The sequence below is a fragment of the Ceratotherium simum genome, chromosome 2 (genome assembly GCF_057802395.1).
Source record: "Ceratotherium simum simum isolate JZ-2026a chromosome 2, ASM5780239v1, whole genome shotgun sequence".
Taxonomy (NCBI): domain Eukaryota; kingdom Metazoa; phylum Chordata; class Mammalia; order Perissodactyla; family Rhinocerotidae; genus Ceratotherium; species Ceratotherium simum.
Genome location: NC_141901.1, coordinates 78,545,642 through 78,572,081, shown reverse-complemented (window position 1 = coordinate 78,572,081; position 26,440 = coordinate 78,545,642). Strand labels below are relative to the sequence as shown.

Below are 26,440 nucleotides of genomic sequence, written 5' to 3'. Positions count from 1 at the left end.
TTAGGCACTGCGGATGCAGCAGTAATAAAGACAAAAATCTCTGCCCTTTTAGAGTTTACATTTTAGTGGACAAAGACAGTCAATGACCATAGTAAGTAGATTATAGAGTGTGTTAGAAGGTGATAAATACTGTGGGGAAAAAATAAAGCAGAGAAAGGAGAATGTGGAGAGTGTTGAGAAGTTGCCATTTTAAATAGGATGGGGTTAGGCCTCACTAAGAAGTTAACATTTTAGCAAAAACTTGAAGGATATCTGGTTTAAGTGTTCCAGGCAAAGGGAACGCCAGTGCAAAGCAGGAACGTGCCTGGTGTGTGTGTGTAACCCCAAGGAGGCCAGCGTGTCTGCAGCAGCGGGAGCCACAGGGAGGAATGGTAGGCAACGAGGCTAGTAACCGGGACTAGGTTATGCCGGACCTTGTGGGCCTTTGTGAGGACTTCGGCTTTTACACAGACTGAAACGGCAGCCATTGGAGGGTTTTGAGTATAGGACTGGCGTGATTTGACTTATGTTTTAAAAGTGTATCCCTCTGCCTGCAGTGTTGAAAATATATCCCAAAAGGGTGAATGATAGGAGAGGAGTCAAGGATGACTCTGAGGATTTTGCCTGAGCAACCATAAAGATGGAATTGCCGTCAATTGAGGTGAGGAAGATGGCAGGATGTGCAGGTCGGTGGGGAGAACCAAGAGTTGAGTTCTGAACACGTGTTTGAAATGCCTACTAAGTGCTTCCCAGACTATCTGTTGGAGGCTACTTGATTTGGTTTTGTTTCCATTTCTCTCACAGGCTGATACTTCTGTAAAATACAGTACAAATAAATTTCTAGAAAATGAATTTATAAAGACATTTAAAATACAAACCTCAATTTCGTTCAAATGTAACATAAAGTAGGTACTCTATCAAATTGCTATAAAGTTCTTAAACACTTTCCATTTCTGTACTTCTTTTGCTGCAGATGGTAACAAATATTTCATGGACTGGTGTACTAGTAACAAATATTTCCCAGCGGGCTGTGATATGAGGGCTACACTTTGGATAATCCTGTATTAGACTTCCAAGTAGAAGTGTCTAGTAGACAGTTGAATATTCAAATCTACCTTTAACTGTCACCAAAGGGCAGAAGCAATGTCTATAAATTCACTTTGAACAGAATTTAAGATTAATTCTGACTCAACAACTCTTCATTGAGCTTGTACCACAGTTGAGGCACTATGCTGGCCTTTTGATAGCAGTGCTATGGGAAAGGGACAGATTAATATCTGTGGGAAATCTGGACAGGCTAATAATTTGGCCTCCCTTCATACTAATAGTCTTTAAAAATTTATTCACCATATATCTCGTGGAAATAGGGAAAAACTGATTTCTGTTAACAAACGTATATACTCTTTCTTTACATTTGAAATAATTTATTAAACACAATTTTCCAAACTAGAAAACTTATTGGGAACATATTGAACTGTTCAAATTTAAATATTAAAACTGGCTGAATTCAGGGATGCGAGCAATGCCTTTTGGTTAAACCTCGTGATTTGTACCCTCACGTGGCAAAATTTTTCAACATAGATTTTATTTCAAATCTGAAGCTGTCTAATTGGTTGAGAGAAGAACGAATTTTATCTCTCTCCTGATACTTAAGAAGTCCCCTGTGGAAACCCAAACTAACAGACAACCTATTTCCGATTCACTCCTGTGCGGTTTTCTCTCTTTTGGAGAACACCCTTTACAGCAGCAATGTGGTTGCTCTCGCTCCTTCTCTGGCTTGGCTCTGAGGAAAGCATTATCAGCCCAGATTTTGCAGATGTAAAACGGAGATATAGAGAGTTTAATAGCTTGTCTGATGTCACTTATCCAGAAAGTGACAAATTTAGGCTCCAACATAATTTTCTAACTTTAAGGACGCTATTATTTGAATGATTCCACTTTAAAAACTATTTGAAGTGCCTTAATGGTAACAATCATTATACATGCAGTGCTGATACTTCACTGGCTCTTGACACCTGGTAACCTTGTAGGACTATCACCACCACACAGTGACTCTCCCACCACCAACTGTTTCTGGGTGTAGAAAGTGAAGTTTCACGTATACTCACAAATAAATCACTCTACTACCCCCATGGCCCCATATTTTCCTCCTCAGTTCGTGCACTGGCCCCTCTAGAAACATCTACTGCCTACAGCCTGCAGGCCACCTGTAGGGCCCTGCCTTTCCTTGTGGAAAGGACCGGCTATTCTGAAGGGGGGGACTGTCCTCTTTAGTCCCCATTAGACTCAAGCCGTTCTGTGCAGAAGTCGTAAGAATGCCTATCTCTTCAATTTAGTGTTACAAATGTTCCAATTTCTTACTAAAGTTTTAGTTCATTTTTTCTAGAAGTGCCACAATTGGTTTTCTCCTGTAAATAGCTAAAGCTTTGTTCTCAAGTCAGACTTTTCTGTCTGTTTTCTCACTTCTGAAGCTGAATATTTTTCTGGCATGCTCCTCAGTTCCTCACGCAATAGGCTGTGATAGTTTCCCCAAGCACTTTGCAAACGTTGGCATCACAGCAGTTTAGGGCTCAAACAAGGACACTTTCTTCCTCCCCACCCGCTCTTCCTCCCAGGCATACTGATGCAGACAAACAAAAGGCATAAAGACTCCTATTCAGGGTCCTCAACCCTTAGTTTCTGAACTATTTTTAAAAAATCTTAAAAGGGATGGGAGAGTCAGGCACTAAAATAATAAGTAGTAACAAGCTTCCTCCTATCCAATTTGTCAGATCACCCTTCTGTAAACCCAATCTGAAACTTAGTAAGATGTCTTTAAATAATCAAAGAAGTATTTTTAGTTAAAACTTCTTGACTCACTACATTTCACTCAGCTAGTAAAGCTGAAACTAATTTTTAAATATCTTCAAATTTTAGGCAAATTAATTCAGCATCGCCCGGAAGAGCATAGAAGTGTCCACTAGCCTCCGTGGGGATGTGTCATTTCTGACCACTCCCGTGAAAGAACAGATGTTCAGTCAATCATTCGTAATTTGAATTTGTAACATGAAGAAATTACTAAACATTTTCTATCTAATTTCTAACTTTGTTGGTGTCAGAACTGAATTCATTCCTCCAAATGAATATCCCCTTGGGGTATCTCTAGAGAAAAGATGACAGAAAGGCTTGGTGCCTCATCCAAATCACAAGGTTATAATCTTTACTTCCTTAAACCTGACTGCAAAGGATTATGATTTTATTTTTTAAGAAAAGGAAATTCTTCGGAAGAATACAGAGAAGCTTTTGTTAGAGAGCTTTTCCTAGATTTGCTTTCAAGAATAGACAATCAATTAAGTAATTCAACATATATGTTATTAAATACCCATGTCAGACACGGTGTTAAACAATGGAGATATAAGGGAGTGAGACACTATCCCTGCCCTCCAGTCCAGTGGGGGAGACATCCATATACATAAGCCATTGCAACACAATGTAATACTTGCTGTAATGGAAAAACAGAGAAAAGAGTGACTAATTCTGTGGGGTGCCAGGATGGCTTTGCAGAGAAGGTGATGTTTGAGTTGGGTTTTGAAAAATAAACAGGCGTTTACCAAGTAACGAAGATGAAGGAAGGCATTACGTGTTGAGGAAGAGGTAGCAGTAGAGGCCGGGGATGGACAGATACACGGTTATCAAAGGGCACGGCATATTTGGGGAGCCATGGGATCCTGTCCTCTGATCCTGGGACACACAACTTCCTGGGCTTGTGCAGCAGTATGGCAAAGGCTGTAGAATACCACAGGAGAAGCGTGTCACAGCTGCCTAGGGCTTCTTTGAGTTTATTCAATTTTAATTAATAGGGATTTTAGATATTTTTTTCCCAGTTTTATTGAGACATAATTGACATATAACGTTGAATAAAGATTTTAGACATTTTAAAAAATGAAAACAAGGGCCGGCCCGGTGGCGCAAGCAGTTAAGTGCGCATGCTCTGCTGCGGCCACCCGGGGTTTGCTGGTTGGGACCTGGGCGCGCACCGACGCACCGCTTGTCAAGCCATGCTGTGGCGGCGTCCTGTATAAAGTGGAGGAAGATGGGCACAGATGTTAGCTCAGGGCCAATCTTCCTCAGCAAAAAGAGGAAGATTGGCAGATGTTAGCTCAGGGCCTGTCTTCCTCACAAAAAAAAAGAAAACAAACATGAATGTGTTGTGGAGCAGAATGCAAAAATTCATGAATTCTTTATATGAAACAAATATATCTCAGTTGCAGAAGTCTGTTTCAAGTGATAACTCCTTTTAACCACCAGCCAATTACCACCCCCAGCCCCTATGGTTTCATGTCCCTTGGCATTGAGGGGCTTCAAGTGAGAAGCTCTGTACTAAAATGTAAGTTGAGCCCGGGAAAGAAGCAGGAAATGAGGTTGGAAAAATAACTCATTATCTTCCAGATATCTTTAAGATATCTTTCAGATCCCAATTGTATAAGGTTTCATATGCTAGATTGAGAGTATTTAAGCTGGGTGATGTCAGGATTGAATCCGTTTTAGAACACTCTGTGGCAACTTGGCAAATAAATTAGACAGGAGGAGACAGAACAAGTCAAGAGGTCGTTACTACCATCTAGGTGAGAGATGAGACATACCTAAAATAAGGGAGAGGCTGTGAAGATGGCTACGAAGAGATAGATTATTTGAGAGATAATTTAGGAAAGGAAAATGCCACGACTTAGTGACACGTTGACTGTGGGTGATAGAAGTCAGGATGATTATCAGATTTCTAGCTTTGCAAACTGGGGAACAGTGGATACTATTACCTAAGACAGAAAATAAAGGAGGAACAAAAGTTTCTGAAAGATACATGAAAGATATCTGAAAGATAATGAGTTGACTTTTGCCTCTGGTAAGTCATAATGCCTGTGGTACAGTAATTATTCATTCAATATCTTTATTCACTTATTCATTCAGTATCTTTATTTAGCAACTACTAAACACCATGAGCTAAGCTAGACATGTGTTTGGAAATGTCCAATAGATAGTGGAAATTCAGATCTGAAATTTAAGAGATGTATTAGGCTGAGAGTATAGAAATGGAAGTCACTGATGTGTTTAGGGGGATGGTTGAAGCTAAGGGGACTAGATATGACGTCACCAGGAGAGTGCAAAGAGTAAGAAAATAAGGCTCAGGACTGAGCCCAGGGGAAAGCTAACCTTTCAGTGTCAGGGAGTGGAAGACCCTGGGAAAATGCTGTCACAATGATAAGTCCTCCTAGTTTTGTTTTGTTTTTTAATGATTTCTTTATTAAAGTGTATTCGCATTTTGCAAACACAAATTCTTAAGAAATTTGAAAGAATATACGTGATCTTCCTACATATCATGTAAAGTCATCTTATCTAGGATCATTAAATTTCAGGTATGTTATGAATCTATAAGCCTCTTCTCAAAAAAATACTTTTGTTTAAATTGGGAGTAAAAAATTTAGACCAATTACAGCAGTCAATTGCATTACTTTATTAAATTCGGCTAGCTTACAAATTAGGCAGGGGAGAAAGGGAAAGGAGAGGAACAGTGTTCAGAGAGATGAACTTCACTGTATGAATCCCATAGGACCCATAATCACAGATAAAATGAACCTTGGAGTTACTAAGGGATTTAATCTTCTTCCCCTGAAACTCATACTTCCAGTTTGAGTCAAACACTATACAAAAGTTATTTTAGCAGGAGTAAAATGTAACACATTAGAAATTCTGGGACACCCACGACACCCAGTCGAACCGGATTTTTCTCTCCTTCACACCTGAATCTAAGGCACGTTCCTAGGAGGGCCCCAGATCGCTGCGGGGTAAGCAAGGCGGCTGCCCTAAGGAATTCCAAGCCCGCAATCTTTATATCACCCTTCCCTCCCTGCTGCTAGAGTCCACACCCTAGAAGGCTTCTTCTTTGGGTACAGTTGCGCTGGGTGCGAGGCATGGACCAAGCCTGTCAGACCTAGGGTCAGGCCAGGCCACTAGCCTCAATACTACACCTAAATTACACAACTCTTTCCTTGCTAGTGGAAAACTGCAGACCTCGCCCGGGTTCATGCTGCGCGACGTCAGCATCACAGAAACCAATCACAAGCCTGCTCTGAAAGAGACTGTTAGGGAGCGGACACTGTATTGGTGGTGGTAGTTTGTCAGTCTCAGCAGAGGAGTCACATCTTTTTGTCTTAGTAACGGATGCGTCAAAGCAACAGCTTGCCGTGGAGCTGCGGTTTGTGCTCTGGGGACTTGTTTTTCTGGGAGAGGAGAGTCAAACTCCCATCTCCAGCTCCCGAAGGAGCTTTTCTCTAGGATACTGCAAAGAGGCTTCTTTTCCCGTCCGTTTAGCAGTATAAGGTAAGGGAACCTCTGAATGGGAAAGGAGGTTTGGAAAACAAGCGTTTTACTCACTCTTTCAAGGGCGTTTGGAACACTCGCTGTGCCAGCGATGTGGTAGGCGCAGTGAAGACTACAAAAAAAGTGCACTTTCCCTGCTTTCAAAGAAATTCCAGCCTAGTCAGGAGACAAAAATAGCAAGGAGAGAGCAGTTAACGACACTCTAAGAACTTTGAGGGCACGTGCTGTGTCCTGTTCACAGGTTGTATATCCCCAGTGTCTACCACATTGCCTGGCACATAGTAGGAACTCAATAAATACTGAATGGATGGATGGATGATGGATGGATGGATGGATGAATGGATGGACAGATGGATGAAAAGGAAATAGCATGATCCTGGTGTAGGGGATCAAAAAAGAAAAGATTAATGTGGGCTGAAGTAGGTCAAGAGATGACCTCAGGACTGTTAAGAAAAGGCTGAAGTAGATAAAGAGTGAAGGAGAATAATAAGGGAATATTAACTCTTTGAAAATAAAAAACTCATCTTATTCCTCTAGTGACCTCCAGTACCTAATTGCTGCTCAACAGTTTCTCTCTCCTTCTCCACAGTGTATACTGAACACTGAGTGAATTCACAGCAATCTTTCAGGCAGCTCTGAGTTTGAGGCCCTCTGCCTTTGCAGAGGCCTGGCATAAGTAACTATACTACAGTGTGACTAGAAAGTGTCAGAGGGAACAACATTATTTAAGCCTGAGTGACAAAGTTGGGAAGGCTTTGGAGAAGGTCATAGAGTTTTGCCTTGAAGAATGAATTAGTTTTAAGCAAGCAGAGAAATGTGTGCATGGTGTGGAACAGGAGGGTGGGGAGGGAAGGGGATTCCCCAGGAAGGGAGAAAGAAAGGATGGGAACTGCCTGGACAATCGATAGTAATCCCATGAAACTGGAATAGAACTGGAAAGGTGAAGTGGTGAGGTAGACTGTGAAGGGTGTTAAAGGCGATGCTTACAAGTTGGACTCTATCCTGTTTTGCAAAGTCTGGGCTGCAGACCACTAGTGCAAGACTGCCTCATAGTGATTTTAAGAACTTGGAGATGGGGCCGGCCCGGTGGCATAGTGGTTAAGTTTGTGTGCTGTGCTTCGGTAGCCCGGGGTTCCCAGGTTTGGATCCTGGGCACGGACTTACACACCGCTCATCAACCCAATTTGTATGTGGGCTGCGTCCCACATACAAAATAGAGGAAGATTGGCTCAGATGTTAGCTCAGTGACAATCTTCCTCAAGCAAAAAGAGGAGGATTGGCAACAGATGTTAGCTAACTCAGAGTCCCAGGCTAACCCGAACCTGCAGAATCACAGTGAGTCCAGGAAATTTGCATTTCAGATGAGCTCCATTTCTACAGTGCAGGAGGAGGATGCTGCTGCGGACAGTAGGGACCCACGTTATATTCCCCAGTACACAAAGAAGTGACTTGTTAAGATCTGCATTTTAGAAAGAGCTCTAAAAGTGCCCTGTGGGTGACCGTTCTGTGGGTGACCGTTCTGGTTGAAACAGGGGCAGGAAGGCAAGTTAAATGTCCATGATTTAGTCAGAAGATGGAGGGAGGGGAATCTGTGGATAGAAAAAAATTACATATTTATTTTTACTAACCGTTAATTGAAATGTATGCATTTGGTAACAAATCACAGTAGTATTACTAGGACTTGTGACATTGTTACCCAAAGAAATTACAGCTCTTTTCATATTACATTTTGAATATTATAGATATATTTTTTATGATCATCTCTTCTTCAAAGTTAAGGTAGTAATTAAAACCACTGCTAACCACCACTTGTTATTTAATGTGTTAATAAAGAAGCACATGTGTTATTACATCATAATTTTAAAAATAGTTTGCCAACTGTATCAAACTATTCAATATAATATTTAAATATAATCTCTCTCTCCTGTAATCTCATGTTTTTATTTGATGCATGGCCTTCACCAGGCTGCCGAAGGGGTTCCCAGCACAAGATAGTTAGGAACTCCTGATACAGGAGGACATGGGGAAGGCCTGAACCAGAGGAGGCTGTGGGAGAGGAGGGCTGGGATTTCAGGAGACATTTCAAAGGGAGAAGTGATGAGATAGCATCTACTTAAATAGGTAGAAATCCAATCTTGGGAAGAGGTGGAAGTAGCTAGGAAGAGGAGAAACAGAAGTAGTAGACTAGGGCCGGCCCCATGGCTTAGCAGTTAAGTACGCACACTCCGTTGCTGGTGGCCTGGGTTCGGATCCCGGGCGTGCACCGACGCACCGCTTCTCCAGCCATGCTGAGGCCGCGTTCCACATACAGCAACTAGAAGGAGGTGCAACTATGACATACAACTATCTACTGGGGCTTTGGGGAGAAAAAGGAGGAGGATTGGCAATAGATGTTAGCTCAGAGCCGGTCTTCCTCAGCAAAAAGAGGAGGATTAGCACGGATGTTAGCTCAGGGCTGATCTTCCTCACACACACACAAAAAAGAAGTAGTAGACTAATTGGAAACATTGTAGGAACAGTTAACTCTGGAGGCTGGATGTTGTGTACTTGTTAGAAGATGGCTGAGGAGCCCAGGAGAACCTTGAAGCTTAATCAGGGTCTTGATGGAGATTGACCAAGGAGCAAAAATTCTTGGAACACATTTACCATCTTTTTCTAAATCTCAACTTAATTAAAAAAAAGGGAGGCAAGCATGATAAGCTGACATATACTTCACAAAGAGAAAAGAGGATGATGACCACCTAGACAAGGTCAGCTAATTGAAGAAGACTCGGGGAAGTAATACTTTCCAAGGAAGGCCCTAGGTGAGGAGAAGGTGCCAATGCTACAGATCTTCTCAGAATGAAAAATCTCATGGCTGGGAGTAAGCCACACACACCTACAGGTAACAAATGGGAACATGTAAACAGGAGTGTGCATTACAGCAGAATCGAGTGAAGAGAGGAAGCTAATACCTGTTTAAATTGCTGCATTGTGTCAATTGTAATTGTATCACTGATCCCTTCATCTGGATTAGTTATCCTCCTGAGTAATAGAAGCATCATCAAAAGATATAGTCACGGACAAGTCTTGAAAGTTAGTTTGGAGCCAGGTCATGGGCAGCTCAGCGTGCAGTGCTCCTCATCATCAGTGGAGCGCCATGTCGGGTTTTGAGCTGTTACACGGAGGACTTTCCCAGTAGTCACTTCTCCTGTCACTCTCTAATGTCTTTTGCTGTTAACTGGAAGGTAGAAAATGTGTCCTTTGGTACATTGGTAGCAAAAAGGTACTCTGGAATGGGTGAATTAATTTACAAAGAAAATAAGTGGTTTTAATATCAAAAATATTTAAATGGAATGCTTAAACATTTATAAGTGTTATCTTTCACAAATTCTATTTTGAAATTCAATCAACTACAGTGGCTTTGAAGACCAATTGTAAACAAGCCACTGGGGTAGACATAACCTTTCTTTTATGAATAAATGAAGTATCTCTTCTGTTACTCTTAATAATAACAATGAATTTACTTAAGCTGGGAACAGGAAAAATGTGGTAAGCATTTCAGAATAATCTTAGTACAATGATATCTATATTGAAAATTTTTCATGACCTTTTAGTAGTCAATTTAATGGGGAAAAAATTTGCTAAATATAAAGCAGCACAGTTATTGCATGAAATGTGTAACTAATTTAATGAAAAAAATGTTAGTAAGACCTGCTGTATTTAACAGCAACATCTTTTATTTGAGATTTGTTTTTAAAAAGAAAATCTGCATAAAATATAAACCTTGAATAAATATGTGTTTATTGAAATTATGCAGACTACATTATTCATTTGATTTAAATATCTCCAATTAAAAGTGATGTATTTTCTAGACACAATATTGGTAAGGTTTTTATTATTTGCAATTACTAAAATAAAGTATAAAATTTTGCCTGAAACACAAATACAATGCAAGGTAGCTACTCCCTAAGTAATCATGTTCTTTTCATTTTAGATTATATTCAGCAGACTGACCTCAGCTGATGAATTTTTCCATCAATGATGCCCAGCAACTTAGTACTGTGCTTTTTAATTAAGAGGATTAGAACCTCTAAAAGCCTGTAGAACAACCTGGTCTTCCTTTTTCCTTGGTCGCTAGTCAACATTTTAGACGCAGGAGTTAATTAATACTGGTGAAAGCAATAAATGAGCTTGCATTTAATGTTTGTTCCTATTGTGTTACCTAATGTACTGCTGGAAAATTGACTTTGTTTTCCTCTGAATGTTGGAAACTGAACCAAATTACCCACAGATCATTTAATAGCAGCATTTGAAAAGAACTGGGCATATGTGATTACTTTGACTATTTCTGGGGATGATTGTGTTAAACTGATACCTATATATTCCAGCTTAATACTAATGCAGCACTTCTCAATCCCTGGAAAGCAATTTTACCATCCGTGGTAAAAGGAATTAAGCTTTCAGATGGAATTAAAGTTGCTAATCAGCTGACGTTAAAAGAGGGAGATTATCTTGTACTATCTAGGTGGGCCCAATGTGGTCACAAGGGTCCTTAAAAGTGGAAGAGGGAGGAAGAAGACACGGTCAGTGTGCTATGTGAGAAGGATTTCACCCACCATTGCTGGCTTTGAAGATGGAGGAAGAGGGCCCACACTCCAAGGAATACTAGTGGCCTCTAGAAGGGGGAGAAGGCAAAGAAACAGCTTCTCTAGGATCTTAGAGCCTCTGGAAAGGATGGAACACAGCCTTGCTAACACCTTGATTTTAGCCTAGTGAGACCCATGTCAGACTTCTGAACTACCAAACTGTAAGATAATAAATCTGTGTTGTTTTAAGACACTAAGTTTGTGGTAATTTCTTACAACAGTTATAGAAAATGAATACAGCATGCACACAGGTTATTCCACAGATCATTAGGCAAAAGACTTTTGTTCAGACTGGAAATTCATAAGCTAAGAATGGAAGAGGGGAAGAGGGGACCAAGGAGTCATTAATTCAACATTTTTTTTAGTGTGTCCACTGTGCCAGTTGTAGAGTTTACAGTCTACTTTACAGTCTAACTTCACGTGCACCAAACTGAATTCCTGATCTTCCCTTTCAAATTCGCTCTTCCCATGGGATCCCCATCTCATTTAAATAAATAGCAACCCCCTGCTTTCGATTCCTTAGGCAAAACTTGTTGAAGTCATCCTTGATCCCTTTCTTTCTCTTACACCCTACATCTAAGTTATTGGCAATCCTATTGGCTCTACTTACAAAACACACCCAGAATCTAATCACTTTTCCATCCTACTCTCACCTCCCTGATCTAAGCTGCCATCTCTTTCTTGGATTATTGAATGTCTCTTAATTGGATTCCCTGTTGCAGCCCTTTCTTCTCTGCAGTCTTCATAACGCAGCAGCCATAGTGATCCTTAAAATGCAAGGTCAAGTAAAGTAACTCCTCAGCTCAAAACCATCCAGTAGCTCCCTACCTCATTCAGAGGAAAAGCCCAATTCTTTCTCCATGGCCTAGACTCCTTGTAGTACATTATATAATTGTCCCCAACTATTTTATTCCCAGCAATTACTTCCCTTCCCTGCAAAAGGATCATACATTCCCACCCAGTGACATGAAAGCATACGTTCCTCCCCCATTGAAAGGCTGTGTGACTTGCTTGGGCCAATGGGATATGTGCAGAAAGGACAGTGTGCCAATGCCACAGAGAAGATTTAGGAGGCATTACGTGGTTTTGGTAGCTTTTTCTCTTTTCCTTCTGCCATGAAAGTAGCATGTGTCAAATAGGGGCTGCTCCTTCAGCCTGTCCCAGAACAAGACTTGAAGAAGCAACTCACCCACAGCCACAATACAGAACACAAGAAGAAATAAATGTTTGTTGTTGTATATTACTGAGATTTGGGGGACATTTGTTACTGCAGCAAAGTTAACTAATACATATCCCTATCACCTCTCTGACCAACTTCATCTCCAACTCTTCCCTCGCTCACTGTGCTCCAGCCACCATGACCTTCTTACTGTTTTCCTAAACGTGCCAAGCATATTCCTGCTCCAGAACCTTTACACTTACCGTTCCCTCTGCCTGGAAACATCCTCCCTCCCCAGATACATATCTGCATTTCTGGCTCCCTCCCTTCTCTTAGGTCTTTGCTCCAATGTCACTTAAGTGAGGTCTTCTTCCCAGATTGTCCAATATAAAATTACAGCCTCCCTACTCTTACAATCCCTCTCCCCTTCCTACTTGATTTTTCTCCTTAATACTTATCACCATCTAAAATACTAATAATTTTGTGCCTTTATTTGTTTGCTGTCTGTCTTCCCCCTACAATGGAAGCTCTTTCAGGACAAGCGTTTTGCCTCTTTTGTTCACTGCCATGTTCCTAACCCCAAGGACAGCATCTGATGTGTCAGAATCGCTCAGTAAATGTGAAATGAAGAGTGGTGGTGGTGTGTGTGTGTAGGGTGAGGCCAGGTGGTGTCCAGCGTGTTTTTGAGTATTTTAAGTCAAATGCAGCTGGACTAGAATATGGAGAGGGGTACACTGAGAAAGAATTTTCTGAAACAAGGACTAAGTCCAAGATCTGAAGTTAGAGAAGTGGGATGGAGGACAGGTGACAGGCTGAAAAGTGGGGTCAGAGCCATTCATGGCAGAATATTTAAAAAGTAGAAATTCCTAAATTGTCAGAATCATAAAATGCTGATTAAATCATAAAGCATACCTTTCTAGATAAAGACAATGACGTTAAATAGTTTTGTTTGTAATGAAACACAGTAATCACTGAAATCTAAGTGACAGTCTTGTACAAAAATTAACAATGCGGACATGGGAGCCAAGCAGCTCGGCTCCCACCCTGACTCGGCCTCATAGTTTATATGTCCCCTCAGGCAAGTTACCCGACCTCTCAGGGCCTCTGTTTTTGCATCATAGAATGGGGATAAAGATAATAGTATTAAGAAAATGACTACCTAACAAGGTGGTTAAAATTAAATAAAAAACACATGTAAAATACTTAAAACTGTGTCTGGCTCATAGTTAGCTCAACAAACGTGAGCTGTCATTGTTGTCATTGGAAAAAACACATATGAAAAATTCGAAGGAAAAAATGTATATACACAAACACACAGACACACACCTACACTTTGGTCAAGATAGTAATCAAGGGACTAGGCGTGAAAGAAAATTCATATTTTAACTGTGGGCTGTGAAATAATCTTCACTCTGTGTTGGTTTATTAAAATGAGGCAAACCAGTCTGAGAAGACTGAGTTGATGATGATGCAACTCTATTTCATTAAATCTTCACAACCACCTTGTGACGTAGGTTTTGTTATCATCCCCATTAAAAAGATGAATACACTGAGACTTAGAAGATAAGGAATTTGCCCAGGGTCACTCAGCAGGTAAAAGATAGAGCCTGTTTTTAAACCCTGCTGGTTGGACTCTTGAAATCACACTCCTAGCCACTTAACAAGATGAGAGGTGAGCATTGAGGGGATGACAAGGCTGTGACGTCACGGCAATGACCTTGGCCAGTGTTATGCCCTGTCAAAACTGATGAGCAATTCCACAGAAAACTTTTGGAGGCATTCTTGGACGGCACAAATAAGAACACAGTGGTTACATGTACACATGCTAGGACAAAAGTACGATTTAAATTATGTTAATTTAAAAATTATGTACATATGTGTACATATATGCACGTTGTGGGCCTGTATCTGCCTATGGACTTTAAGCCCGTCTTTGTAGCTGGGGCACCTGCTGGGGAGCCCCGCACTGGGCAGCACAGAGCAACTCCCTGGGATGGGAGCCGCACAAGAGGAGAGGGAACCAGTGTCCTCTGTCATGCTTCTGTGGCAGGGCCTGTGGCTGAAACCTTGAAGTGTCAGCAGGTCATCTCCTTGTGCCTCAGCTGAATGGCTCCATTGGAGTGGCAAGATCTTATCAGTAAGATTGTTGTCGCAATAAACCTTTGGTCACAGAACACCCATTCTATGAAGTGGATACACATTGATTTAGACAAAGGCAGAACTTGGAAAACATATTCTTATGTTTACTAAATGACAATGCTTACCATTTGAAACTGTAAACCAGAATGTACTAATGATATTACCTCTTTACACAGCCTAAGTCAGAGCCATGGCTTCAAAATCTCAAAAACAGAAGATCTCCAGTGGCGGAAAAGTGTCAAAACGTGGCAAAAATAAACCAACAATATCTGGTAGGATTATTTTTTCATTAATGGGATTTTTCTGGATTTAGTATTTGTATGTATAGTAGCAGCCAAAATGATCATGGTTGTATGTATGAAATAAATGTAAATATTTTTGCTGTCATAAAGTCAAACACATGTGGAATTCAAAATATGGGGATTTATTCTTACTTTTTATTCATTTCATTACAAAAACAAATGCCATAGCAAATATAACACTAAGAGATAATTCTGTGAGAAAGACAATTGTTTGGATTCTGTCTATTTAATTATTCATAAAATAGTTTGTCTCCATCACATATTTGCATTTATGTTTTGAGGCTTGGTAAAAGATTGTAATTAACTAAGATGTACATTTGATGCAAAAATGTAAATTTGACATCATTTTATTATATTCTAGTTAATGAAGAAGAGGAACCTATAAATATGGAGAGCTTGGGTAAGTGGAAATACAATTTAGAATTTATGTCCCCAGTTTTATAATATTTTAATATGCAACAAGCAAGCAAGAATATTACAAATTGAAACAATTGATCAAAATGTATATGGGCTAAAATTACATCATGTCATTTAGAATATAAAATGAAAAATTTTAAAGAAAGAATAAAAAGTAGAAGTGGAAGAGAGAATTTCAAACTGAGAAATAGGCTTGGACCAAGCAGTCCCTTAAAAATATAACATTGCACAATCATTGAGAGACCTTTTGTAACTATAAACTGCGGTAAGTCTACAAGTTATGACTTTTATTAGAATAATACTTTTAAACTCTGGCTCATGGGCAATATTTATCTGTACCTCATGGTAAGATTCCTACTATTTCAAGGAAAGAGGCTGATTTTTAAGCAAATAAACTAGAATTTAGATAACCAAACTAGTGTTGTTCCTACTTTTAGAGGCTAATCTATTCTTATAGGACTTTTGGTTTTTGCTGCGGTTGTTGAAACTTTCGCCTTCGAGTTGACTTTGATGACGCCCTTCATGTTTAGAAACACAGAGGCAAAACAGTTGGGGTGGGGAGGAAGAACTAAAAGCCTTGCAGGCCGTTGTAAAGATTCCACCTTTTCGTCATGTATAGTGGGGAGTTATTGGTGATATTTAAGCAGAGGATTGACACGATCTGACTTAAGTTTTTATAATTTTATTTTATTTATTTTTCCCCCAAAGCCCCAGTAGATAGTTGTACGTCATAGCTGCACATCCTTCTAGTTGCTGTATGTGGGACGCGGCCTCAGCATGGCCGGAGAAGCGGTGCCTTGGGGCGCGCCCGGGATCCGAACCTGGGCAGCCAGCAGCGGAGCGTGCGCACTTAACCACTAAGCCACGGGGCTGGCCCTGACTTAAGTTTTTAAAGGGTCACCAGCTACTCTTGAGAACTGCAGGGGCGAGGACAGAAACAGAGACTATTTAGGAAGCTATTGCAGCAGCCCAGGAAAGAGATGATGGTGGCTGGGCCCCGGGGGGCAGAGAGGGTGGATGTGTGGAGTGTGGAGGTGGGGAGACAGTGGAGGATGTCAGCTAACAGTCAGTGGCTGGAGCAGGGTAGGCTGCCCAATGCAGGAGTCCCCTTTATCCATGGGGGATACGTTCCCAAACCCCCAGTGGCTGCCTGAAACCGTGGATAGTACCAAACCCTATATAGACTACATTTTTTCCTATACATACATACCTATGATCAATTTTAATTTATAAATTAGGTGCAGTAAGAGATTAACAGCAATAACTTCTCTGTGGCATACCTGAATTGCCAGCTTTGGGGCCATTAATAAGTAAAATAAGGGTTACTTGAACACAAGCACTGCGATACCGCGACACTCATCTGATAATGGAGACGGCTACTAAGTGACTAATGGGCAGGTAGCGTGTACAGCGTGGATACGTTGGACAGGGGGCTGATTCACATCCCGGGCTGGACGGAGCGGGACAGCAAGAGATTTCGTCACGCTACTCAGAAAGGCATGCGACTTAAAACTTATGAATTGTTTATTTCTGGGATTTTCCATTTAATATTTTCAAACCGTAACTGAAATCTCAGAAAGTGAAACCACGGAGAAGGGGGAACTACTTTAAATATTTATTGAATTAATGAGCGTGTCACTCAGAATTCTCCCACTCAACACCTCCCCACTCACATCTAAACCATCCTGACTCCTGTCAATTCCACCTCTAAAATATACCTCAAATCCATCCACTTCAATTATCTCCACATCTGCCACCTTAGTCCGAGACTCCACATCCGTCACATAGATTGGTTCCTTAGCCCCGAATTGGTGTCTCTGCTTCCAGTCAGCTGCCTTCAACCCATCCTGCACACCACAGCCTGGCCATGACTTTCCTGCTTAGACTCTCCCATGGCTTTCCTTCATCATTGCAGCGGTCCTGGCCCCACCTTCCTCTCTGACCTTGTCTCTCCACCCTCTCCTCTCTCTACAGCCCACCAGCCTTGCTTAGCACAGAGCATACTAAATTAATTCCTGCCTCAGGGCCTTTGCTTCTGCTGCTCCAGATGGCTGGATAGATCTTCCCTCAGATCTTATGCAACTATCTCCTGCTCATCATTTAGATTCAGACTCCAATCCCATCTCCACAAGAGGCCCTCCTTGAAGACTGCTCTATCACCTAGTACCCTGTTTTATTGCCTTTGTAGCACTTATGATAGTTCTGAAGTTAAAGTACAGTTGATTCTCGTTATTTGTGGAAGTTCTATACAGTTGCTTCGAACACTGAATTAGCAAATGCTGAGCCATTGGTCCTGGAGAAATACAGGGTAAGGTTCCTGCGAGCCCCTGGTCACAACATTTTCAATAGCCAATCAATAAATAACCTTGTTTTATGTGTGTTTCTGTTTAAAGACATCTTATTTAATATATATTGTTGATTCATTCACGTTGAACTCACAGCCAACAGCACTATAACTCACACCTGAACAATGGTTGTCTAATACACGTATTCTCTCCATAAGGCACTTCACAGACTTCTTATGGGTAACACCAGACAGCACTTCAGCGCTACACTTGGGGGCCATTTTAGATAGCAAAATCACTAATAGAAAGCACGAAAATGTGAAAAGTGTGCCACTAAATAGACAGTGGAAAGGACACTTGTTTACAGTCTGAGAGCTGATGCAAGATGGCAGAGCATCGTCTTGTTTGACCTCAGCTGACAATGTGCACACTGGGCAGCTCAAACTTTCTGCCACTCTAAGCACGTCCACTGATGACCGTGAAAGTGCCACAACTATTGATTTTAGGGTTACAAATAAATTTTAGCATGTGGATTTGCAGATACAAAATCTGTGAATAGTGAGAATCGACTGTGTTTATTTGTTTATGCATTGATAATCTATTTACACACATACCCATGCTGGCTTGCCTTTGCTCTCTCCCTCTCACACACACACACACACACACACACAGACACACACACACAAGTTCCAGGGGAGCAGAAACTCTCTTGCTCACCACTGTACCCCAATGCCTAGAACAGATCTTGACACATAATAAGCACTCAATAAATATTTGTTGATTGATTGAATAAAAGAATGAGTGAGGGGCTGGCCCGGTGGCTTAGCGGTTAAGTGCGCACGCTCCGCTACTGGCGGCCCGGGTTCGGATCCCGGGCGTGCACCGACGCACCACTTATCTGGCCATGCTGAGGTGGCGTCCCACATACAGCAACTAGAAGGATGTGTAACTATGACATACAACTATCTACTGGGGCTTTGGGGGGAAAAAAAAGGAGGAGGATTGGCAATAGATGTTAGCTCAGGGCTGGTCCTCCTCAGCAAAAAGAGGAGGATTAGCATGGATGTTAGCTCAGGGCTGATCTTCCTCACGAAAAAAAAAAAAAGAAAAGAATGAGCGAGGGGCTGGCCTGGTGGCGCAAGCGGTTAAGTGTACGCGCTCCACTGTGGCAGCCCAGGGTTCGCTGGTTCGGATCCCGGGCGCGCACCGACGCACTGCTTGGCAAGCCATGCTGTGGCAGCGTCCCATATAAAGTGGAGGAAGATGGGCACAGATGTTAGCCCAGGGCCAGTCTTCCTCAGCCAAAAAAGAGGAGGATTGGCAGATGTTAGCACAGGGCTGATCTCCTCACAAAAAAAAAAAAAAAACAAAATGAGTGAATTGCTTTCCCTGTTCTTCCTGTCTAAATAGACCATCACCACTACTACCCTCCTTAGTTTGAAGTTCTGTCTCTCAGCCTGTCTTCTAAATAACACTTGTCACAATTTGTACTTAGGTATTTCTGAGTGTATTTATTTGCCAGTCTCCCCCTCTAGATTGTCTACCCTGACACTAGCACCATGCTTTTTAGAAAGTAAGTTCTCAATAAATATTTCTAAAATGAATTGACTGGTAAAAAAAAATCCATGAACCTGAGAATGGGGCATGGTGGAGATGTTTCATGGGAAAGTAAATGGACTGAAAAATAGAAGTGAGTGTGTTTGTTTAAGGAGAAAAATAACATGTCAGTCCTTTGCAGTGAGACTTGAGGTTAGGGTTTGACTGAACATCCCCTCATGCTAGAATCTCTCTCCTCTACCCCCAGCTCCCTTCAGGGCAATATCAGGACCCCTCTGACTTCCTCTCTGTGGAATCCTGACACTGTAAACTGTCACTCAGGGCTTGTGGCTGTCGGGTCCCAGGGGACTGGGATTCTTTTTCCTACCAAAGAATCAAGGGATCAACTAGTTGAAAAACTGTATCCTAAGGGCCTAAGGGGCAATGTTTAGAGGTTTCTAGAGAACAAACATACTTTCTACACATAGCTAACATTTATGGAGTGACAGCTTTGTGCCAGGCACACTCCTCTCATCCCTGTTGCTCTATGAACTGGGCATTATTAAGGCCATAACAAGATGGAGGTGCTATGACTCCCAAAGTTAAGTAGCTTACTCAAATTGTAATTATAAGTCATACTTTAATACAGGTTAGAGTGTCAGTGGTGTATTGATTGCCTATTGCTGCTGTAACAAATTACCACAAATTGAGTGGTAGAAGCTTTGGGGTCTCTGTGAATGCCAGAAGCACCACCACCTCCTTTAGGCACGAGCTCAGCATGAGATTCACAGTGCCACCTAGTGGTTTCCAAACTCGAAACTGCAGGACTTGCCTTATGCATTCAACATTATAAGTTACCATCCACAGTATGTTCTCGTAGAATTAAATGTATGTGAATCAAGTCAGCAGTTGCTTATTGAGCGTCTCCTACATGCCAAGTGTTAGGGTTACTATTTTGAGGGAGATAGAAATAGGCAGTTTGTCCCTAATTTATGAACAACTTGTATTCCAAATGTTTATTACGCCAGTTGATTGCAATTTGGACTATATTTCCACATATAATCAGTGTTATGCACACAGTCGTTAAAACCCCCCAAATTACCTGAATAATTGTACCACAGAGCCACTAGGGTGTGGGGGACTAAATGTTTCTCTGGGAAAATAAGCTGAAAATTCCAACTTGAGAGGCCACATGCACTCTCCCCTGGCTGGCGCATCTGTTGAGCAGTGGGAGGGAGGCTGTCAGGACATCCAGGTGTAGAGGGTCTGGAAAAGATGGGAGTGGCTCTGGGTCCCTAGGAGCAGGGAGTTGGGGGAGCAAGTTCTGGAGGCAAATGCAAAGCTGAGGCTGGGGTGGTGAAAGCTGATGGTGATAAGAAGAAAAAGAAAATGAGAAGGCGGCTCCAGAGATGGATGGTCACAGGCAAAATTGCAAGGCTTGCAGCTGCTGAGGACTGGCCTGGGGTCGGCGAGAAAGAGACAGGAAGAACAGGAACGGAAGCCTCTTGAACATTGCCTCCCTCCTCTTCTGAGGGCAATCCTGGCACTGGGGAACTAGATCAGGGAAAAGGGTTCCCTACTCCACCTTCCTCCCTGATTCCAAAGGTTTACTAATACAACCTAACTGGGAAGTCAGTAGCTTTAAAATGTGAAGAACTGAGCAACAAGTCTGACTGTGAAAAGGAGCCCGAGGGAGCAGAGGTACCTGTACAGGGTCAAGGGAAGCTTTCTTTAAAATGAGAGATCATTGAGCAAATCAGCGTGCTCAGGGAAAACAACACAGAGGTAGGAAAAGTCGAGTCAAAGGGAGAGGCCTGGCTGATGGGGCCTCAATGGCTGAGAAGGGTGGAGAGGGGCGGGCAGGTCTTCAGGATGGAAGGAAGGGAGGAAAGGTGGTGTCTGTGCCCATCAGCTGGTGGGCAGGGCTGCAGGACACCGCAGGATTCTGTGCTGCACAGACACAGAATTTTCTCTGTGAAAGGGAGCAGGGTCACCTAGTAAGAGAGAGCAGCAGGTGAGGAGATGAGAGAGGGGAGGCTTTAGGAAAGCAATACAGGTTTGATAGAGCCTAAAAGGATGATCATACCTTCAGACCAATAATTTCACTTTTAAAAATCTATCCTAAGAAAATAATTTGAAATATAATAACAATTTATAAACTAGATATTTGTTTGTAGAATTATTTACCATCATTGGAAACAAATGAGAAAACAAATGTAATGCTTACCAACAACAGAATGGTTAAAAATTATGCTACAGAATTACATTAATTTAAAATGATCTGTTAGAAAGATTACATAATGTCATAGTAGAATACTTAGGACATAATAAGAAGTGTGAAAGGCAGGATTTAGAATTTCATATAAGATACTATATATGGAGTGGCTAGAAGGAAATAGAGCAAACTATTAATAGACGTTCTCTTTTGGGAGGTAGTATGGGTAATTATTTTCTTATTTTTATCTTTTTTGACATTTTTTCATAATGGAAATGCTTACTTTAAAAATAAGAACAATGATTTTGAAGTCTTTTAAAATTTTAACCAAGACAATTATTTAAAGCAAACGATTGCATATTTCCTATTGTTAATATTTTAAATGGTTATATTTAATGACCAAATTCCACTTTGCCTTTCCCAGGTCATCCAGAAATTTATCCTTTAGTGTTAACTACCAAGACCCAGGAAATATTTAACTGCCGAATAGATGAAGACATCACAGATGAACAACCTTATAAACTTATCAAAAAAGAAGATATTTTTGCAGACTTTCAAAACAGAGCTGCAGTATCTGATTTCTACCCACTCAAAAAAATCATCCAGGTAAGTACAACATACCTCTTCATTTTTCCGTCCTACCTCAAGAGGTTCCTGGTATGTAATAACAAAAGTTGGAGAGATTGTAAGTTCAAATCTGACATTCCCCGTTACTTTGGGCAAATGCTAGCTTGCCCACCCCTCCTTTGGAATCCTTCTTGATGACCCCGTGTGAAAAGCAAACTTCTCTCAGTGATTGTCTTATTTCACCCCATAAAAGATCATTCTTACCCAAATTTAACTAGAATAGGAATCTACCCTTATTTTCCCATACTGCTTTAATTGTTGAGTTCATCATTTTGGTCCTGATTTGTCTGCAAACATGCAATAGAGCACAACGCCAAGTAAAAGGAACGCTTCTTTTTTCCTGTTAGAAATAAAATTCCGTGGTAAATTTCCCCAGACCCATTGTGTTTTAAGAGCTTTTTTAAGTTAATAAAATAATTGTGCAATTTGGAGTTATTAGCCATAGATTAGCACTATGGTTATCTCTTATGATGGATTGATTAGAGAAAGATCAATTTTGTGTCAATGTCTGAATAAACTGAATGACCATTGAACATTAACCTTCTCTTTTGATTATATTCCTGTAGGAATATCCTGGAGATGAGCTTCTGATTGTTTATGACAAAGACTTCAGATACGGACTTAACTTTTATCTTATTGGAACTGAAGAGGGCAAGGAAAACTATTTAAATGTAAGCATACCCCAACCTCTTGCAATTTGTTGGGGGGGGTGTCAATACATGGTTATGATTATCCTTGTTCAGCTCTGTTTCTCTGGGGCCTAGATCAGGTTCTAGAACCTGGAGTAGGTGGGCAGTAAATGTGGGATGAACTAAATCAAACATCTCAGAGTAGCAGATACAATCTGCCTTCCATATCTGGGGATTCCGCACCTGCGGATTCAACCAACTGCGGATGGAAAAGTCCAGGATGGTTGCATCTCTCCTGAACGTATACAGACCTTTTTTTCTTGTCATTATTCCCTAAACAATACAACAACTATTTACATAGCATTTACACATGAGCTATTATAAGTAATCTAGAAATGATTTAAAGTATACAGGAGCATGTGTGTAGGTTACACACAAATATTGCCCCATTTTATATAAGGAACTTGAGCATCCTCGGATTTTGGTATCTGTGGCGTGTTCCTGGAACCAATCATCCGAGGATACAGCAGGAGGACTGTATGCTACTTACTTGCCTTTCATTGACATAATGAGCGCGGAAACAGCAGATCTGGAGTATCACTGCTCTCGACCACTCTTTGGCCCATGTTCCTGGTTCTCCTCTTGCCATCTCCATGACTTGGGGTAAGATACTGAACCTCCCCTATGCAAAATGGTGGCGTGAATAGTGCCAATTTCCAGGGCTGTTGTGAAGATGAAATGGGCTAATACAGGTAAAGCCCTTTGTATAGTGCTTGGCACAAAGCTAGATGCTCCATAAATGTTGGCTATGATTATTTAAAAGCAAAACTTTAAAAGAATGACTTCGTCGGTGGGCAGTTGACGGGGAGGGATGTCAAAGATAAACTGAAAATAAAGGAATGGTAGTTTCCAAGGAAAGGAAATCAGTTCACTTTGAGGTGTTGTATTCAAAGTGGTCATGAGAGGTAACAGATTTCTGAGACTTGCCTTCCGATCCGGTAGCCTCATAGAGAGGTTTGGTCAAATTGAGGGAGACAGAGGGGTTTGTGTGATTGTTCAATAAGCAAGAAAAATAAAGGCAAGCCATAGAATCTTAAACTATCTAACATTTTTTAAATTAAAAATAATCTTTCGCTTAGCCTTAACATTTTCAATTTTATTTTTATGGTTTCTTTTCTCTATGTTTTTAGTTTTTTTATTATAGTGAAATATTCAACTGTATAAAAAAGTACAGATAGTATAACAAATATGCACATAATCACCACCCAGAATTAACAAATATTAATATTTTATCATATTTACTCCAAATTTTTTTTAAAAAGAAACAAGTAATGTTCCATTCCCTCTTGTATTCTCCCTGATCCCGTTTTCCTCACTCCTCTCTATGAGGAACCATTATTTTAAAGTTGTTATATACTCTTCTTGTCCATGGTTTTATACTTTTACCATATACGTGTGCTCCACAAATAGTGTTTTGTTTTATTAATTTAAAATTCGCGTAAAATTATATCATACAAATTGTTGTGCAACTTTTGTTTTTCACTGAGTTACAAAATTCTAGGATTTGTCCATGTTGATACATTTAGATATCATATATCTGTAGATCAAGTTTGTTCATTACAATTGTTTTATGTGATTTTATTTTATGATTATACCACAATGTATCAACCCACTGGCCTATTGATATGCTTCTGGTTGTCCGTTTCTTCAGTTTACAAATAAAGTAGCAGTGAACATCTATATACCTACGTCTATATCTATATCTACCTGTCTCTTGTGGACATCTTGGTTTTAAAAACATTCACTCCTTATTATTTAATGGATATCTTATTTATTCACACATATAATCCTCTTATCAAAGACCATTTCATTAAGTCAGAGAAAACTAGCTTTATATTTTATGTGTTAGCATTCCAGGTTTATAAAGATATGCAGTAAATGCTCTTTACTTATGACCAATCTTTTCTTTTTTCCTCTCTCATCTTTCTCTTCTTTCACCTTCTCTCTGTATCCTTGATCTCTTTCTTTTTTGTTCTTTATTCCTTTTTCTGCTTAGTTTCCTTCTCATAAATGAAAAGCATGAACCAACAAAAAATAAAAATAACAAGGAAGGGCTTCATGAATTTATATAAAAGTAGAGTTTACTGCAAAATATACACATGTAGTTATAAGCTAAATTTGGATATATCTATTAGAATGCTGTTTCTTTTACTCTAGCCCCCAGAAGTGCCAGAAGAACAGGAAGAATACAAAGAGCACGTTCCTGAAGACACGTATATTTACACGCCACCTGTCTCTAAACCATGGGTTTCTTTGGGCAGTGAAAAAGAAATTGAGGAAGAATCAGTTAAGGAATTTACAAAGCAGGTCAGAGGCTTGAATATGATCTTGGGTCGTTACCTCCCTGTAGCTGAACAGCACTTATCCCTGAGGGATCCGTAAGGTTTGCTATGTTTGCTATGGGGATGTGGTTTTTCTTTTGATAAAAGAATGGTCATTGTTTTAGATGGGTGTTATGGGTTGAATTGCGTCCCCCCAAAAATTGTGTTGAAGTCCTAACCCCTAGTACCTCAGAATATGACCCTATTAGGAAATAGGAGAGGCTTTATCCAGTGACTGGGGGCCTTCTAAGAAGATAGCCATGTGAAGACACAGAGACACAGGGTGAACACCATGTGAAGAAGGAGGCAGAGATTGGAGTGATGTATCTACAAGCCAAGGAACACCAAGGATTGCTGGCTGCCACCAGAAGCCACAGAGAGGCAAGAAACAGATTCTCCCTCAGAGCCCTCAGAAGGAACCAACCCTCCAATACCTTATCTCAGATTTCTAGCTTCCACAACCGTGAGAGAATAAATTCCTGTTGTTTGAAGCCACCCAGTCTGTGGTACTTGGTTACAGCAGCCCTAGGAAACTAACAGTGGCATTCCAGAACAGCTCGTGAGAGGAGCAATTATGTGCAAGTGATTTATTACGAAGGTGCCCTATAAGAGCATAAGAAAAGCAGCAGGACAGGCATGTGGCCGAAGCCCTGCAAGGGGGTGATCTCAGGCAAAAGTCTGGCACAGGAAAGGCTGCAGCCTGAACCCCTACGGGGACTCTGGAGTGTACCCTACACCTCAGAGCTGTCCCGAACCTAAGCGAAAGAGATTGCATATGTCTCCCACCAGCCCATCATTGATCAAGATGTAAACTGCCAGTCACCTCCTGCTCTTGGTACCTGCAGGCAAAGTGGTCCCGATAGCCCTAGAGCAGTCCTCCACAGAAGAGTAGCAGGTGGGCCATGGGAACAGAAAGCACACGAAGCCAGAGGGGTGCACAGAAAGTGTGCACAGAGATCTGAGAGGATCTGGACAGAGCACCAGCGTTGTCTACTGCACATCCATTTTCCTCCAGGGACTTGATTATGTTTTCTTTACTGCTTACCTGTGTTACAGATTACATATATGATTTCTCGAAAACGAAGTCAATTTGGTGCACCCATTAAGTTCAGTGACCAGAATGCTTCTAGTGTAAAAGATGCCTATATTGAATGCACAGCCTACCCAGATAAAAATTTTACCGTTAAGCAACTTGAGAAAGATGTTGGCATGCAAGTAGTCCCCAAAGTCAAGGACACAAGCACTCAGACAAGATGGTAAGTTTGCAATGGGTTTATGGATTTTCAAAGGCAGTTACAGTAAATCTAGCAATGTCCATGATTATTGTGAGAGATCTTTATAATAAACAGAAATGGGTTGACAATGATGACATAGATCTCCACAGAATAATTCAATTCAGGAAGATCTAATTACACTCAACAATGCCTTTTAAAATCTTAATAGGAAAATGAGATATAAGTAAATAAGACTGTAAAGACTATGAAGTGGGAAAATGACTGATGCTGTTCATAATTACAGTACTGCTTTCAGAGAAGGGGCCCTAGTCATCTCTCACCTGGAATATTATCATTGTTTTTGTTTTTTTCCGTGAGGAAGATCAGCCCAGAGCTAACATCTGCCAATCCTCCTCTTTTTTGCTGAGGAAGACTGGCCCTAGGCTAACATCCATGCCCATCTTCCTCCACTTTCTATGGGATGCCGCCACAGCATGGCCTGACAAGTGGTGCATCAGTGCGCGCCTGGGATCCGAACCGGCGAACCCCGGGCCACCGCAGGGGAGAACACGCAC

At 41.0% G+C, this 26,440-nt stretch overlaps 1 protein-coding gene across 1 annotated transcript in view; it reads left to right on the top strand.

Annotated features, from left to right (window-relative positions):
- The first annotated feature begins 6,232 nt into the window (after positions 1-6,232).
- Positions 6,233-26,440, top strand: part of DNAI3 (dynein axonemal intermediate chain 3) — a 68,595-nt gene continuing 48,387 nt past the window's right edge. The window contains exons 1-7 of the mRNA XM_014788340.2: positions 6,233-6,333; positions 14,436-14,531; positions 14,923-14,961; positions 21,439-21,620; positions 22,208-22,312; positions 24,488-24,637; positions 25,708-25,907. Coding sequence (XP_014643826.1) covers positions 14,450-14,531; positions 14,923-14,961; positions 21,439-21,620; positions 22,208-22,312; positions 24,488-24,637; positions 25,708-25,907 — 758 coding nt within the window. The 5' untranslated portion in view covers positions 6,233-6,333; positions 14,436-14,449. The remainder of the gene's footprint in view (positions 6,334-14,435; positions 14,532-14,922; positions 14,962-21,438; positions 21,621-22,207; positions 22,313-24,487; positions 24,638-25,707; positions 25,908-26,440) is intronic.